Raw genomic sequence first — 18,819 nt, 5'->3', positions numbered from 1 at the left:
TCAAGTTTTCTGCAAAGGTCTGAGACTACCTGGCAGGAACAAACAGTGGGCCAGGTGCTGCTGCAGCACACAGAGCCAGGATTTCGTCCAAAGCCCACCAAGAACAGCAGAAGTATTCCATCCTGTTGCAATGGACTTCAAAACCCAAAGGTAATCAGTGATACTTCTCTGAGATTTTTAATGTTGTTCATTATTTTCTCTAAATCTCCTGACTATGTTAGGCACCAACTCAGCATCTTCAATAAAGCCCATCATATTAATTAAAATCCTCTTTAAGGTGCATAAATAGACATCTGTACTAGTGTATGATCAGAAGATCAATATTTTGCTTCAAGACCTAAGTGAACTGTGATTTCAGGTTATTGCCTAATAAAAGTTTCAAGTAACTTACAAGCTACTATGTACAATTTATAAGTTGTTATATATTTGCTTCTAAATAAACAGACAAAATATAAACAGTCACAACTTAAGAGATCAGAACATTCATGTTAATATCAAAGAAAAATTTCCATGCACTGTTCAAGCCAGAAAATCTTTAATTCCTTTTACAGGAAATTGGTTGCTTGGCATGGAAAATACATCCATAACCTTAGACTATAGCAGAATAGAATATGCCAGAGTTATTCTAAAATAACAATTTTTTAAATTTTTGCTTCACTTATTTTTATAAAGCTCCATATACATACAGTGCTAAAGTACATACCCTTTCTTCTTGTAGTAAAGTCACCTATGGTTTGTGAATCAGTTCGCTCTAAACCATGTGGTTTAGGTCTTAAAATTTTAGGACTTTGACCTAATTGGCAAAAAGAAGACTCTCTTAATAATATTCTATTTGCAAGTGGAAAACTGGAATTTTATAAATAAACATCACAACCCCCTGCAGAAAAGTTAATCCCACAAGCATAAGCAAGCTGCTGAAGGAGATTTTACACTCTAGCTGGGAATCACACTAAGGGTTTAAACACCAAACCAGAAACAAAGTAAAGACTGCATGCAAGTAATAAATATATAGGAGGCAAATGTAAAAGCTGTACAAAAAGGCTAAAAAGTGCATCAACAAATATTGCAACTGATCATTACTACTAACTGGCTTGATTAAAACAAATAAACATACATATTTGAGGTATATTTACTATCAAAAGAGAACAGTCGTGTTTCAGATACTGTTGAAGTACCCTCAGAGAAATGAAATCCTTCTTAGTCACGGAATTTCTTTGGAAATAATGACTCTTGCGAGTCTCCACTCCTGTGGTACTCTTGGGAGGTCTTCTATCCGATGTGTATCTCCCACTTGAGATGCCCCAAGTATCTTTTTTTACCAGTGTGTTTCTTAAACTTGTTCCCCAGAGGTCTCCATCTGTCTGTACCAAACCCCACCACCTCGACCCTGCAGACACAGTGGGATTTTCTTCCCAAGTTTCCAGCCTGCACACAGCCCCTCCATCAAGGCACAACCCAACCTCCACCAGAAATGACCCTGGCATGAAAATACTGATCATCTCCCTGCAGAGAGTAACACAAATCACCTCCCAATACAAGGATTTTCTTTAGCCAACCTGACCAAACTCTGCAAGTGTTCCAGGTCATGCCGTCTATTTTAAAAAAACATGATCAAGAATGTGTAATAGCCCTAAGTTTTCATTAAAGTATATCTGACAAAGTATAATATTAATATTGATAAATAATAATATAATACTAATAATATATAATAATATATTTATATATTAAATATTAAAAAAGGCAAGTGCCTTCAAGTGGTACACCAAGAAGCCATATGAATAAACCAAATGAAAAGTTTAAGCCTGGTTATGTTAGAAAGCTGCCCTACAGCACAAAATGGAAAAGGACTGGTACAGACTAAGGTGTGGTATTCCCAGCAATGGGTGAGAATGCTTCACAAAGAATAAACTTGGCAACAAACACCAGAAGTTTGCAAATCGCTGCCCCAAGGGTTTTGCATATGAAGTGCTCTATTAGTGTTATCACTGAAGTATTGGGAATAATCAAGTAACAACAAGAAAGGTAAATACAGGTTTTGTACTGTATCTTAACTTCTACACAGTGCTTCTGAGAGACCATGCAGGTAAGATAAAATTTGTTTATTCATTAGTAGTGCTGCACAGCAACTTCCTTACAAAGAAAAGGACATGAAGTAATTTTTACACAGACAGTTCTTTTCCAATTTCAAAATCAGATGCTCCCTTAAATGGCTCAATGTGCTGATGAAATGGGTGAACAGTTGGGCAATGCTGACCAAAGACACAGACTGTGAAGCAGAACATGAAGTATTCCTGACTAGAGCCAAGTCAAAAGCATGAGCCAACATGCTGATGTACTCAATTCTGAGCTGATCCAATATTCTTAAGTCCTTGCCTATAACTCTCTGATAAAAGCCTGCCTATTTAAAAAGACCAGGATCTTCAAACTGATGGAACAATTTAAGAAGTTCAAATCCAAACACTTTTTGATGTGATCATAATAATTTTGTATTTCACAGTTTTATAATCTGATTTAAAAGAAATCTGGCCCAATGCAACTCAAGTTAATCTGCACTGACATAGAAGCACAGATTGTAAGCACAATGAGAAAACTAGCAGAGGTAACAGAGTTAATTAAATTATTTAAGCAGTGTGCACTTAGTAACCTCTGCTCTTATAACCAAACAGACTAAAGTGCCTGAAACCCATAATACAGAGAATAAACTCAAGGAACTCAAGGCTGTAACTCCTTCTGTTAATGATGCTACATGGTCTAGCACAGCCAACCTTTCTGAACTGGGATTAGCCCTGTTTGTAAAACATGGCTGTTGTGTAACTGCCTGATTCCCACTTAATTTAGCACTTATACCAACCACTCAGATTTCCAGAAGAGCTATATAAATAAGTACAGGTCCCTTCAATACTTCTACATCAGAAAAGAACATACAAAACTCACTGAGCTTTCATCTCTTGCTGCTGGAAGACCGTTTAATCTCAATAAATTTGGTGGCAAACCAGCTTGCTGCCACCAACCAGCCAGGATAATGCAATTCCTCACATTTAATGCGTCATAGAAAATTAAAATATTTGTGCAGAGTGTTTTCTTTTTCCTCCCTGGAAAAAGAAAACCCAAAGGCCTAAACTCTGTTGAGGAGCTTATACTGTGCAACAGGACAGACCTGACACCAGGGAAAGGAAAAGAGGAAGGGGAGATCAAAATCAGGAATCTGAGGTTACCTGTATGTGTAACTGCAGAATTCTTTCACCCTGCTTTTGCTCATTTAAGACAATAAAGTGACATGAGCCAGGGCACTGAAAGCCCTTCAGAGTATCCCTTACTGCTTTCAAATGACAATTTTCCCCAGGAGCACATGCCTGTATCTCTGAAAAGCAACCAAGTGATTAAAATAGGGAGGGGAAACTGCTTCCCCCCTGTACAGCAGGCTGGTCTCCCACATCTGCTCTATCCACAAACGCTCACTGCAGTGTCACAGGGCTGTTCTTCACATCACTGTAGTGACAGCAGGGCTCTATGGAGAGCCTGGCTCCATACAGCATTCCAACACCAGCCATACTGAGGAACACATTTCCTGTGCTTCCCACAGGCCCAGATTTACCTCAGCTCAGGAAAGATAATACTTTTAACTTACACACCTATTCTGGGAAAGATAAATCTGGGTAAAGGGAAAAAAAAGTTTCATTTATGCAATTTAATTTTTTTTTCACACTGAAAAGGAAATAAATGTTGCAACACCACTGGATGCAAACCTACACAGGGGAAAAAACCCAAAACACAAATAAATTATGTCAAGTGAAACCAACTAAACAAGAAGTGAAAATTAGAAGTTTTTACTATTCTATCAAGTCACCATGTGTGAAATGCAAAATTCAGCCAGGAGAGAAAAGCTCAGCTTCTGCATGTCCTATCAGGCTGTAGAAGGGCACTCTGCGCTGAAAAATCATTAATGAAGTCTATTTTTCTAACAAATGGCTGCTTGTAGCAAGTGCCAGGCACAGCAGACAATTGCGGCTGTGGCACTGGAGCACACTCAGATGCATGAATTCTGCTCCTGGTATTTGGGGCATGTCAATGCTGCCTTTGTCTGTGAAGTCACCAGGAGAAGAGTCCATTTCACATGTTTGAGTCAATTTCAAAAAATGGTTTAAACTGAAATATCCTTTTTGGTTTTTGCATTGGCTCTGGTTGTTTTCCATAGAACACTTGGAATATAATATTGAGGCAGGAGGAAGTTGTCCCACTGCAGTAAATTCCTGCATCAGTGTAGGTGGTCCTAATGGTTTTGTTTTTGAGGACATAATGCTGAAGAGATTAATTTGTTCTCAGACTATTGCCTTGAAACACCAGAACTAAACATGATTTCTGTTAAGGACACTTCTTTCCTGACTGGATGCTTGCTCCACGGCTTGCTGGCAAGGGATTTCACGTCAGGAAACTGCAAACATCCTCACAAAAGAGGCCAACACTTCTATTTAAATACTAGCTATTTAGGGCTTAAAATTTTTAGGTAAATATACTAATGCAACATAAAATTTGAGAAATGCATTATCTGTTTCCTGGACAACAGGATTAATCATTATGAGGCTAGGAGATCATATGTAGGAATGCTAGAGCAGTGCTGTGCTTGGGATAGGAGGGGGAGAGCTAAAGGAGAAATCAGCCACATAAATGCACTGCATCCACACAAGAGTACTTTCAGAGAGAAATAACTAACCACAGTTCCTTGTTTCCATCAAAAAAATACATATCTTGACCCCTTTTCCTCTGTAATTAGATGAAACTGAAATTTGCACTGAGGTCCAAGAATTCCTGTACTTAGAATCACTGTTGATTTCTCCTCAAAAAACAAGGCTGAAATTCACTGTCTTGTTCCCAAAAAATTTATTATTTGCTTTTCAATTCTAGAGAGTAAACTCCTGCTTTTCTTCTCTTCCTCACCCAAGTGAACCCTGATTCCCAAGTAAATGGTCTTCAACACAGAGCTCTACAAATATCCTGAATTTGTTTTTTCATCTCTGTTTTTGTAAGACTGTCTCCTGCCAAGGTACTTGTAATTAGAAACATGTATTTAGTTACATAACATTCCAATACATTTCCATACTAGTATCCACCAACAAATAGGAGCATCAATAATGTGCTTTGTGCTTGGTGGGGATAAGACATGGATGCTGATAACTATGGTCTCTTTAGGACAATAAAAACAAATTGAAATCAACTTATTCTTCAATGTTATGAAATATAAAAAGCAGTCACATAAAGAGTTGCTCTTCAGTCTTCTCAGACATCTTTATCCCCTCAAAACAACTTTTTACAGTGAACTGGTAATTTGAATGCTACAGAAATTAAGAATGAATTGGAAAAAATAAGTCCAACTGGATCTGACAGCTAACGTTCACTGTTATTTCTAAAGTATTTGGCAAATGCTATAAAACTACTCAAAGAATGGCAAATGCCATAAAATTACTCAGTGAATACCAAAGCTATTAATCATCAAGATACTACTTGACTATTCTGATTTGTGAGTAACTCTACATGTCTGTATTTTATAAGCCCCCAAAGCATGATGAACTAAGAACATTCAATAAGAAAGACTGTTTTAAAACCTAAGCACAGTGTTCTGGAGCATTTATTGATTAGCAGTTTAATGGTGCACTAAGATTTGCAAACTCCAAAAGACTTCAAAAACAAAACACTGAAAAAAAGCCCCCCAAAATTTAAATTATTCAGTGGAAAACTAAAAATTAACATTAAGCCTATGACAAAGTAATGGAATAGCATGACAATATGTGCATTAAAAACTATGTTTTCTTGAAAAAAGTGATAAGGGCACAACAAAGAAGAGAAAAATTTTATGAAGATCATTAAAAATAGGGCATTATTACTCATGTTCTCTTGTTCCTGCTCTACCTCATATCTTTGGAGTTTAAAATTACCTAAAAAAAATCCCTAGCCCTAATCCCTAAACTTAATCATCCCTAGCACTAGTATCAGACTAAGTACTGCAGTTTAGAAAACTGGCATGTTTAATTTTTTACAACCATTATGTCCAGCAAATCACAGTCCTCTGCAGCTGTGATACAGCCATCCAAATGAAATCATTATTGGAATTATTTGCTCTTTCAAAGTTTTAAAAGACAAATCACAGCTGCAAGGTAAGGATTGGTACATCACAGCAAGGAGTTATTTAAAGCCATTAAGTGAAAAACTAGACTTGTACAAGTAATTTAGTACAGGCATGCAGGAAGTGTAATTTTCAGCTAAATAGGAACTTGTGGAAGATCAAAGAAGAAAAAAAAAAAAATCAATAAATTTGTACTCCACTTGCTTTACGAACTCTAAGGAAGCACCAAAACATCCCCCCAAAACCTAATTTTTAAAAATTCCTAAATGTAATGAACAAGGGGTGTATTCTCTCTCCAAGAGAGAATAGAAGATAAAATGCATGGATTTCTCAAAAGCAAAATGAACAATGCTTCTGTTCAGAAAACTCATCACAAAAGTTACAGTTTCTTTTTCAACAGATCTTCAGTTCTTGCTGCAGACAGAAATCACCATTCTCATATTTTCAATGCCTACTTGTTCTAAATCCTCAGAACATAACTGAACCTTTATTAAAGAACATGCAAGACAATGATGATAGTGTGGAATACTGAAATGTTGCCAGTTCCTAATTATTATTATTTTTAAAGAATTGTCAGTTCTCATTGTCACAAATGCTGTCAGTGTTTCTCTGAAGTTTTATTCAAGGATGGTGTGACACTTCTACTGTATCAGGACATGGAATATGTTCACAGTGTCCAACTTAAATATTTACATGTTTGAATGTCTAACAAGGAAACTGTTCATCAGGCTATTTATAGCCACCTTCATGATTAATGAGGGTTCTTTATTTCCTTAATAATTACCTACTTTGCCTGGGATTTGTAAAGCACCATGCTACACTGCAACAATGGATCATTATTCCAGTCATCCAGAAGCATCACAGTGGATCCTATGGGGACCAGAATGTGGCAGGTGCTTCCTGTACACAATTACCTTGGCAAAGTGGGCCTCAGCTCTTTCAGAAAGAAAACTGGAATTCTCTGTGAAGTTAATCCATTTGGGAGATGCTTGTGAGGAGTGGTGGCAAAGATACAGCCACATTTTTAGAAGCAATCCACGCATATTTGTGGTTTAACCACACAGATTATGTCTTTTAAGATTTTAAATGAGAAAAAAAATTATGACAAAAGCAACAAGATAACTTTTAAAACATTCTCAAAAACGATTAAACAATTAAACATTTTTAATCATGACTGCCAATTCCATGAGCATTTTCCTGCTCTCTCTTGGTTTCTTTTGTTTGTTTTCTTGTTTTCAAGCCGCAACTGGGTATTTTCTTGGCATGAAAATAAATGTGTGCATCACTTACTGTCTCTAAATCCAAGTTTACCACATGATCACACGATGGGCTGAAAATTACCAGGGCCAAGCAGCAGTCTCTTTTGAAGGCAATCATGCGGACTTAAGTTGCAGGAAGCCTCTCAGATTAAATGCTGATATATTTTTGTTGAAATATAAGTAATCAAAAAAACCAACCAAAACAAACAAACAAAAAACCCCACAAAAACACCAACCCCCCCCCCCCCCAACAACCAAAGCACCACATTAACTATTGGTTATTTCTGCTATCAGCGAAATAACCAATAATCTGTGCCACTCAATCCAAAACTAGGACTGAAAATATTGTTCAAAATAATCTTGAATGCAATTAAACCCTAACAATATTTTGACAAAGTTTCTGTTGAATACAAACGAAGCAAAGCCCAGTACCATGTCGTAAGCTGGGAATTCAAATTCTGTATTGTTTCTGTCAGCAATTTGCTGAGTGATCCTGAGGGCATTGTTCAATCTCAGCTCCCCATGACCTGGAATTAGGACCTGAGCTAAATGGAGCTCTCTCAGAAAGTGCTTTTAAGTATTATTGATCAAAAAGTTTATATTTATATTCATTCATGCATGCATTACAATCACAGACTATATTCAAATGAATAAGATTTAACTTTTGACCTTCATTTTATCATGGCCATTGTTAGTTCAGCCATATGCTCACTGTTCAAATATTTTTTCTCAGAATCTTAAAAAGCCCACTTTGGTAGAAATGTGCTTTAACACAGAAAAAAGAAGTTCACAATTAAATGTAAGCTGGGCATCAAGCTGAGATTTTGAGAAGGTAAACTCCACCATCTCCAATTCCATTGTTGCCTTTCACTTTGATTCAGATATTGAAAAACTGCATTTTATCAGTCAAGATGTCAAGCACGTATTTCTTACGAGATTTCAACCTTTCAGATAGGACAATATTACACAGCTATAAGGACTTATTCTGGACAGCTCCTAAACTGTTAATTTAAAAAAAAAGTCTGTTTTTGTACTTGTTTGGTCTTAAAGTCTTGTTTTAAGATCAGATACCCCTCTGCCCAAGCCATGGAAACAAATCCCATGGCAGGAGAGGGTCACTGTCATGCCCAGAGACCCCCATCTCTCAAATGCTTCCTCCTGACCCATAAAAAACCAATTAACATCTTTTTACTTTTAATTTTGACCACAAACTTTTCACTTGAAAAGAGAACCTGGTTGTTCTTTGCTGCCTAATCTGTCTAGGGAGTCCTCCTTCATCTCACAATATTTGGGCACCTTTAGTTCCACTGCTCCTTCTTGGATAAACAGTATTTTGAAGAAGGCATGTCACCATCACGACAAATGTCACTTTTGCTCTGTGGCAGAACCAGTCACTGTCTTTGAATAATTCAGAGAGCAAGACCCATTTGCATGGGTGGATGCAGTATTTTTTCTGCTTGAAATCTTTTACCAGCAAACACACTTCCAATTTAGCATCAGGACTACATGCAATTGTGGCAAGCTAAAGCAGCCAAAAAGCAGAAATACGAAAATAAATATAGCAAATGGTCCTCCATAACTAAAGAAACAGCGCTCTGAAAAAAACAAACTAAAAAATAGATTATTTTTGTCATTCAGTTCCAGGCAAATGCAGAAAAGCACCTGCCAAACAGTCTCCATTTTGTCCCAAGCAATACATCACTTACCTTTTGGTATTCTTCTCTAAAGAACAAGTAAAACTATTTTGATTCAAGTTATTCGGGCAGAGAGACAACACCACGTTTTGAAATTCCTTTCAAAATTCCTTTCAAGATTTCCAGAAAATACTGGAAGCTCCCCATAACTACAGAAGCAGCTGTGAGCTAGAGAAATGAAACTACACGAATCTGTATTGTAATCTCAAGGCTATAGGTACTTTTATTCATTATTATTTTTAACCCACTTTCTAAAACAAAGGTCTGCTAGAGATCAGTGGAAAAAGAAACAGACTGGGGAGATCAAAGAGTCTAAGTCTGTAAGCAGCAAGCCCTTAAAAATAAAGTAAAAGAGATGCTAAACACATATATTTGACAACAAAAAGCAGTGTATCCTTCCTTTATGTACTGGTTTCACTGCATTATCCCTTTGTCAAATGCACTTTTAGCACTGGATATAACAAACCTTCCTGGCCCACAGAAACATGACTGACCTAAAGCTAAAGCTCATGTGAAAGATGCTGACGGCATTTCTAACAGCTTCCAAAAAGCTCAGAGGCAGTGCAAACACTGTTTTGGCAGCAATCTGTAACCAATAACAAAAAAGACAGAGCACCTTCTTCTGACAGAACATGAAACGTGCCCTCATAACACCTTACCCCCAGCACACCCCGTCTCTGCAGTGTTTTAGAGACCATCTTTTGGAGAAGCACCAGCAGTCTTCAACAGACATTCTTGAACCAATGGCAAATTTAATCCCCTCAACAGTTACAGGAGCAATAGCCTGAAGGTAAATATTTTATGTTCTGTTTCCTCCCCTTCTGTGTCTGCCAAAGATTTATTGAACACACAGACCTACTTGACACTTCCTTTGCACTAATTTGTAGCAGAAGAGCATTGCAGTACATTTATATAAACAACCTGATAATAGAAGCTGCTACAAGAACTTGAAAGCTGAAAAGGTAACACAGAAGAATATAAAGCACACCATTGTTTTAGTTAGGTAAAGGTCCATTTAAACAAGGGCTTTACATAATTTAATTCAAAGGAACCTACAGTTTTGTTTTCCCAAAGGTATATCTCAAAAAAGTTCTTTGTATAGAGATCTCAATTACTGAAATGGGAATATATCACCATTCCAATGTGTCATCAGATCTGTCCTTCACAACAATGGAAAAGTTGCAGTGGTGCATTTGATAAAATTAGAGTGAGGCCATCTCTGTGTGTGCGTGTGTGCTACTAAGATAAAACCCCTACTGGTAAATCAGAATCACTACTATGCTTGGCAGCTCAAGATATTCACAAAACTTTTTTCAGCCCCTAAGCACTATATAATATTTACTTTTAAGGACAGTTTTACTTTAAAATCATTTTGGTTTCTAAATTACATTAAATAATCCTATTATTTTATAGTGATAATGTTTTCCAAAAGTATACAGCCAAAAATTTCATCCAGCAACTCTACATTCATTAATGGTATGTTAACACATCTTAAAGTCCTTCCCCTGGTGTTAGCCACATCTTTCTAGCTATAAGGCATTTGAGAATGGGAGCAAAGAAGGAGCCTTACATGCCACTCTAAATGTGAAACACTAATTCTGTTCCAAAAAGAGATATCCAAGGGCAATGATGCTGCCCCAGCAAACATCTGTGTGGCAGCTTTGTGCTGCCAACAGCAAAACTGAGATGTTTTTCAACACATACATTTATTACTTTTGAAGGTCAAACATTTTATCAGTAAAATACACAAACTGGCCAGTCTGGAAAAATATTTTAAATTGGTGCAGTTCAGTTTATTCTGAGAATGTTTTCCAGTATCAACTCTCATCAATCTGTTCCTGTCCAGTATTTCTTAAGAACCAAACAAAACTGCTGTCTGATAACACAGAAACAATCAGACACAAGCAGAGGGCCAAAAGTCTTTAAAAAGGCCATGCCTCAATTTTTGAAGATGGACAGGGGGAATGGTGCTTTCCATTGCACGTACCTCATCTATCAGAGCAACACTCTACTTCCCTTCATTACAGACGGTTTTCACTTAGTGGTAAAAACACTAATTTAAAGGTTTAATTAGTGAATATTTTGGATCATCTGAATATTAGCCATTATACTTTTCCACAATGAAGTCAGCCATTGTCAATGTAAATACCAATATTTTCAAGTACATAAGATTAAAAATAAGACTTACTCAAATGTAAAATAGGGCAGACATTTGACCTGATGCTCTTTAGTTCCCTCTTCTACAAGACAGTCAGTTATCCTGTCTCAAAAACTTAGTAGGGAAACAAGTTTTTTAAGTATTTGCCTGTATTTTTAGTTAGATGGTCGATGAAACATTTTAGATAAACTGGAAAATCCAAGCTATTTATTAGGGGTTCTCTATATGAGTATCACTTATAGACACATTGCAACCCAATCATCTTGGTTCATTAAGAACTCTGGTCACCCAAATAATTCTTATTTCAAGGAAAAGTAAACATGTTATGTGCCAGATTTTAGAGATGAATTTTTTAGGATAGATTCAAAGGGGCCATCTAAAATGAATATGCGTGCTTATCCTGTACCAAGCATTGCTATGGCTATAAATTTGTGTGCTACCCAATGCCTTGTGTTCTCACTCTCCATCACAAGTGTCTCCTATATACAAGGACACACTTCTGAATCTTAGGAATTCAGTGTTATTTTTTCATTAGTAAGTATGGCAATAAAATCTAAACCTATGCTTTTATTTGGATTGTTATTGTGGTGTTTTAAAATGTTAAAAATAATGCCAGGGCTCCTCTGTGATTTAGTTATAGGACAAAAATGATTTCTAAAACAACTTCTAAAAACATGACAATTTTCCTCTAAGCAGAAGTTGAGAGAGCTATGTTATTTTCTTAGATGATAAAAATTGGGTTTCCTTAGAGGTTTTCCTCACCTTTTCTGTCAGGTTTGAGGTTCCGATCCACCGGCGGTGGCTCACACTCTGCAGCAGGCACCGACCGTCTGGGAGGGGTCTTTGGGCTGGACCTGAAACCCATGTGAGCAGGAGGAGGGACTTGCTTTCCAAACAATGGAAAATCAAACGTGCCAGGTATCATGGGTACATAGTTTGTTTCCTGGATGGGTTCAGTGAAGCTGCTGGAATGCTGTCGTGGAGGAGAGTTGGGATTCATTGGGACATAATTTTCATCTAGTTCTTCACTTGAAACACTTCCCACTGTCAACATGCTTCTGTTTTTCTAGAATTAACATATATTTCCTTTAACAAAATACGTTATGCAATCAGCTGTGAATCATATGAGTCTTTTAACCTAATCTACTCAGATTAATGTACTCTATTGAAAGTGAAAAATGACAAACACTGCACAGCTTGCTTTCTTACACCGGAACAAAGAGCATTCAAACACTGTCACGGTTGCCTCTCATCAGATCAAGTCATACTTACAAAGTGGTTATGGAAGCCCTCCAATGAATTAGATCTGTCATTCAGAAACGTTCGTGGAATATCATAACAGTCTTGAGAACTAATTTCTAAGGAAACAAGAAGAGAAAGTAGCTATTTATCACCCCTGTTCCTGTCACTTGGCACAGGCATCCAGAGTCTGTTGTTATTTACTGTCTGCTTCTGAGAGTACACAAACACACCTCCTGAAGCTGTGGCCCTAGATATATCTATAGTTGAAAGGACTGTGTTCACAAACAGTCTTAGCACTCATCATTTACAACTTGAAGCATTCACAGTGGCATTTTTCCATGGAAAGAAAAGAGAAATGAATTTCTGCTTTTAAAGAAGCAGCAGAGTCTACCTTTTAACTGAGCATGTGTAAGAACTTCGTGCAATCAGTGAGAATCTGGACCCCCATGAAAAGCCTAATCTAAAATAAACAACAGATGTAGTTTAACATCTGGAAAAAGGTTTTCTGACTGAAGCCCTTTGCTTGGAAAGTGCTGATTCAACAGGATCCCATCTGTTGCAGGAACAGGTGAATCCCATCTCTCAGCTCCCCAGTGTGGTCTCCAGGGGCTTTCAGTTGGAGTGGGCTGCTGCCAAACCAAAGATTTCTCCCTTTTTGGAGTCCTGGCTCTTGGCAGGCCCCACTAAGCAGGTCCTCAGCTCTGTGGCTGGTTCTTTGCTGGACAGGGGTCTTTGTGAGACTCCTGGCTCCCAAGTGCTGCTCATCCATGCATGCAGCAGGCTGCTTGACCCTGTGGCACAGATGCCCCCTCTCATGATGCCAGCACAGAAATTGGGTAAACTCTGGGATTTATCCGTACCTTGCCCTGAAAAAAAACCTTTGACCTTTTAAGATTTTCACCACAGAGGAAAATAAACAATTCTGCTCTTAAGTACCAAATTTAACCAACATTTTCAGAAAGACTAATTTTTTTGAGGCAGACAATCTCAGATTCAGTATAGGAATACTCACCTATAAACTTAGCAAAATGACTGTGGTGGTTTTACTTGGGAGAAAATACTACATGAGAAAAAATAAGCAAAGCAAACAAGAATCTTTCATAGTGTTCGTTTGTCATTTTAAAACACTGACAACCACCAATATTTTATGCTCAGTCTACAAAATGAATGACAAATAGGACAATAGTATCTGAGCATCTGTATGATCCCATCCATTTTGCATATTGCCTCCTCTAAAAGCCTTGTATTCATCCCTCATTTCAAACAATTCTCTTTTAAAATCATCTGTAACATAAATATTGACTTACACAAATAAAAAATTTCATTTTAAAAACAACACTGTAATACCCACCTGCTTCAGTAATCTGAAAGAAAGTGAAACCCTTAGCCCAAAAGTGGTTAACAAGAAAATACGCATGACAGCACATCTGGAGGAGCAACATTTAGGTGGCCACAATAACCAAATTTAATTTTACTAAAATACTGCAGTAAGCATGTCTATCACATGGACAGAAAGAAAGGCTGGTGGCAATGATCATCAAATCAGGGCTGATCTCAAAGCTCTGGGTATACACCATATCCCACCTATCTTCATGAAACAATTTCAGCTTCTGCAGATTGCACCACACTTCACAAAGCTCACTTTGGTCATTCTGAAAGACTGAAAATGGTAGTGTTGAATTCAGTTATTTCCAAATAACTATGTCTAGATCTTCAAGTATTTTCAGCCAAGGCTGAATGCCACAGTGTAATATACATCCCTTACGGATGTTCTGCGCTTTGCTGTTTTGATGGTTTCCTTTAAAAATCTCTGTTCGTCTTTCTAATATATTTTAAACATAGTGATAGTGAATTGTGAGGGGCTAAACACTTGTTCCTACAGGCTAGAAATGCCCTTCACATTATTCAGCCCATTCAGCTCACACAGCTCAAGCCAAACAATGCTGACCTTTCCGGAAGACGTTCAGGTCTCCCGTGGAAATGGTGTTACTGCGCGAGGGCGGCGCTCCTGCAGCGGGGACGCAGTAACTGCTCTCCGTGTCCGACGCGGTGCGGCTGATGCCGCACGTCTCCACAGGAGAGCGATCCGCTGCCTGGTGAGGTTTGGGGGGCCGAGGTGGAGGGATGTCTGGAATAGTCTCCAGTTTTGAAGTCTGAGACAATGTTCCCTCTGGAAAAGTTCGTGGGATCTGATAAGTACCTCCGGGTGTGGGGGGAATGTCATAGCTAATGGAGATGTGCCTCATCTGCGTGTCTAACGACACTGCTGATGGGGTATTGAAAACATGCTGCTCTCCTTCGGCATCAGTTCCAGATGGAGACGCTGCCTTGGGCAGAACATCCTGGGAGTAACTCCTGGGCAGGTTGTAGAGGCTGGAGTCCGCCAGCGCGGAGCGGGAAGGCGGGGAATCGTAGGCGCCCTGCTGCGGGAAGAAGCCGTTCACAGCGTGCTTGCTCCCTGGTGCAACAGGGTTCTTGTGGGAGGGCACGTTATCATTGCAGTCTGTTTCTGAAGAGCTGGATTTTGCAGAGTCAGCCTGAGATCTACATGTGAGATTGTGAGATTAGAATGTTGACGAACACACAGAGAAAAACAAACATTGCAAATCATAAAGACAACGTTTCTCATGGAACCAACTGAAAAGTCTAACAGGGTCTTCCAATTTTTTTATTTTCATTTTTTTAAAATGAGATGCAGGCACTCTATTATTAAACAAACAGGAGTACCTAGGCATCCTAAGTAACTACATTCATACAAATTCATTCATGTGAAATATAAAGCACAAATGTGGAGCTTTACCAACAGGCTGATGTTTCACAAAGCAAGTGATTTTCAGTATGCCTGTTTGAAGCCAAGTTTGGGGGCTGGAGGTTTTTTAATCATTTTTTTTAACCCATGCTGCAAACCAGCAACACTCTATTGGCACTGTTAAAGGTAAAAATAAGATGCTCAGTTCTTGGACTTACAGTACTTGCTCATTATAATAATTTAGAAAAAAATGTTAAGAGAAAAAATATGACTGCTTGTAACTCCCCTAAATGCACGCCTGAAGTTATACTGACCATATAAAACCCATTTGAAATATATAAGGAAAAGAGAAATAAGAGCTAAAATCATGAATAGGAGGAAAATGGTATGTTCTTTGAGGGGAAAAAAAAATCCATAGGTTCCATGTGCAACAGAGACCTTTTGTCTTGAATGCAAATGAAGGTGGTATTGTTAGATGAGGAAATTCTTTTATGAGAACAGCACTTATTAGTACAAATACTAACCACTACCAGTAAACTTACATGGAAAGTAACCACATTACAATAATTTGATTTCCTTTCTAAACCTCTCCATTTAGTGTGCTCCAGGCAGGGAAATTCTGTTATCAGTCTGGCTTCCTTGCTTAAATGAAAGTCCAAACAGTGGCAAAATACTAGCACTGGAGATGGTAGTGGTGTAGTTAAGTTAAGGAAGTCCATACACTTTTTGATCAAACATAACATATTTCCTATTTTCACTACCTCAATAGCATACCATTGTGTTAATTTATACATGCATATGTAAATATTTCAGCATGCATGAGTATCAATGAATACCTGCAACACAACTCTTAGTAAGGTCTATTAAGCAATTGGATCACACAGTTCCAAAATTTTTGAGGAATAAAATACGTAAGTACACCCACTACCATAAGAATAATTTCCCCCCTTATTTAACAGGCTCTGCACCTAATTTCCATTAGAAAAAACATAGTAATTTTGCTCTGATTACTACCTTAAACATAGATTTCAGTTCTGTCACTGGTCAGAACAGCTTTCTAGGTAACTCTGAACTTTAATCTGCATTTAGTTTAATCGACCCCCTCCCCCAAAAAAGAAGATACTTTTCTCATTATTCGTTCTTCACATAACCAAGGAAGTAAAATCTCCTACATGACTCATGATGCTGACCATGAATATATATTTCTCTTGTTTCTTAACAGCTGCCTCAGAGCTCTTTGCCTCAGAGCTTCAAAAACTCATGTATGAACCACTAGAAGTTTAAAACACTTGCAAAATATAGAGCACATAGGACTGAAGGAAGCACATGAGGTTACAGAGTGAATAATAGATTGTGAACACTAAGCTCAGGCTCTGCTGCAGCCCCTCCTCTTTATTCAAAGGATTGATTCAGGAGTTCCTCGCTTTCTAAATGTACTCTCCTAGTTCTATGATATCCATTTAGACCAAAATCCCAGAAAAAGTCAAGCAATTCTCAAATATGGCAAGGACTGGGATCTTTAAATTTTATACTATAAAAATAAAGTGGGCAGTCTACACCTACTGAAAATCAATTGTGGAACCAAATTTGTTAGTTTCAGTTCACTGGGATATACTTTAAAAGGAAAAAAACCTAAAACTATAGGAATAAAACATAAAAACTACATTTATCTTACAAAAACATGCAGGAATATATAACCAAAGCTCAAAAAGAAACAACAGCATATTTACAATGCCAGAGCCTAACGATTATCCATGAAATGCAAGAAACAAATACTATCCTTCTAAATATAGGAGTTTTTCTGGGTCTAAGTGAATGATGCTTCTTCTTTCTTGACCACAAGCACTTGTGCAAACAGAAGGCTTTCAAAAACCATGAGACAGCTAGGTCTGTCATTTGCTTAGCTGATGGCAACAGCTTACATTTCTTATTACAAGAGGGAATTTCTGATTTAATTCACAATTTTGAAAGCAATCTTTTGGACTCAACATCTTAGTCTACTGAAAGAGTTTTCAAAATATGAATGGGTAGTAAGCAATCTGATTTTGCGCAACTGAAAGTCCGAAGACGCTGTGAAACAAAGAAAACAGTTTATGCCAAAACGAAGCCAGAGAATTCAGCCTTACAATTTTAACTATTTTTAAAAGTCAGCATTAACCACTGACCATGATAACAACACCATATATAATTCTGAAAATGTACAGTGCATAGTTGACAGGAGCAGACCATGCTCCTGGTTTGTATTTCTGAGGGTTTTTTTATGACTTCTGTACTTTAGGAATTTTAATTTCTCTTTAATACAGTTCAATTAAAAAAATGTTTTAAATATTCCATTAACAAATGGTTATTATGATAAGTATTAAAGGGTTTTTACACCTCCATTTAAAATAATGGCAAGGCTGGATGTAACACAATGATAACTCCTCACTTTATTAGCAGAAGATGACTATGACATGAATTCAGTGTTATCACATGTGCGCATCACATACGTGCAAATTATGGTGAGTGGCCAAACCAGCCCTCACTCAGTGCTAGGACTGGCCATTTCCTTCCACACACCAAGAAAACTGCCCAGCCAGCTGAGCTGCAAGGCCTGGGCATTAAGCTGCACTGAGAGGAGGTGGGGCAGTGAGGAAGGGGAGCCCAGGAACAAGCCAGGCTCCATGTACCAAAAACCACTTGTTGACAGAGACCCAGAAAAAGGTACACCAAGTGTTTTAGGGGAGGGGTAATAATCTCATTTCTGCAAATTAAGTATTTGGGCTGGGTTGACCACTCATCCTTTTCAGCTGAGTCTTTTCCCATCCACAGGAATCAATATGACTAATGAAACAGAATATTATAAACAAAATGGCAGCAAAACTGCTCTTGTGTGCCAGCAATGTGGGACAGCAACAGCAAGCATAGAAAAAACAAGACAGACATAAAAATAAATAACATCCAGACCTCTTTTCAGAAAATGGAAGCAAAAGTTATATAGTTTTTCTGTTAAAACTCATGAACACCATGCAAGATGAGTCTCAGACAAACAGTATTTTCAGGCAAGTTAATGGCTCTGTGATTAATTTCTCACACATGTTCCAAGAATGGCTACTGTTCACTCACTGAAGTGGAATCTTTTTACTTTCAAAGTCTTCTAATAGCAGGTATTCCTGCCCTTCTTCTGAGAGAAAAGGTGACCCTTGGCTGGTTCATATACAATAGGAAAGATGAGGAAGACAGCATTTAGTATTTCAATACACCTACCGAACGAGCCAGAACAATAAGGGATTTGGAAGCAATGTTTGGCTGCATTTTCTTTTCTAGGATCCAAACACAACCTTAAAAATCTCCCTAAATGCTACAGTGAAACAATGCTCTTTCTTAAGTCAGCAGTGATCAGAGCACGAAACTATTTTAGACAAAGTACTGCAAGTAATAGTTACAGCTGCAATTGCTGCATACAAGACAGTCTCACAACAGCATGTGGTGCGCTCTATGACACTTTAATGGAACATGTAATAATTATTTTCTGGGTCTGAAACACTACAATTCTCAAAAATCCCAAAGAGGTGACTCAGATACATCTATGTTTCACAGTGACCCATCTCACCCAGAAA

The 18,819-nt window shown here is 37.8% G+C and overlaps 1 protein-coding gene across 9 annotated transcripts in view; it reads right to left on the bottom strand.

Annotated features, from left to right (window-relative positions):
* GAB1 (GRB2 associated binding protein 1) overlaps nucleotides 1-18,819 on the bottom strand; it is a 91,134-nt gene that overhangs the window by 6,717 nt on the left and 65,598 nt on the right. For 4 of the 9 annotated variants that reach the window (XM_063156995.1, XM_063156996.1, XM_063157003.1 and 1 more), the window contains 5 exons: nucleotides 18,326-18,406; nucleotides 14,420-15,015; nucleotides 12,502-12,587; nucleotides 11,992-12,295; nucleotides 704-793 (listed from right to left, as the gene is read on the bottom strand). In XM_063156995.1, coding sequence (XP_063013065.1) covers nucleotides 704-793; nucleotides 11,992-12,295; nucleotides 12,502-12,587; nucleotides 14,420-15,015; nucleotides 18,326-18,406 — 1,157 coding nt within the window. The remainder of the gene's footprint in view (nucleotides 1-703; nucleotides 794-11,991; nucleotides 12,296-12,501; nucleotides 12,588-14,419; nucleotides 15,016-18,325; nucleotides 18,407-18,819) is intronic. The other 5 variants (XM_063156999.1, XM_063157001.1, XM_063157000.1 and 2 more) reach the window with 4 other exon arrangements.

This window comes from Melospiza melodia, chromosome 5, assembly GCF_035770615.1.
Source record: "Melospiza melodia melodia isolate bMelMel2 chromosome 5, bMelMel2.pri, whole genome shotgun sequence".
NCBI lineage: Eukaryota > Metazoa > Chordata > Aves > Passeriformes > Passerellidae > Melospiza > Melospiza melodia.
Note: the sequence above shows the minus strand (reverse complement) of the source record. Positions and strands in the feature narration are given on the sequence as shown.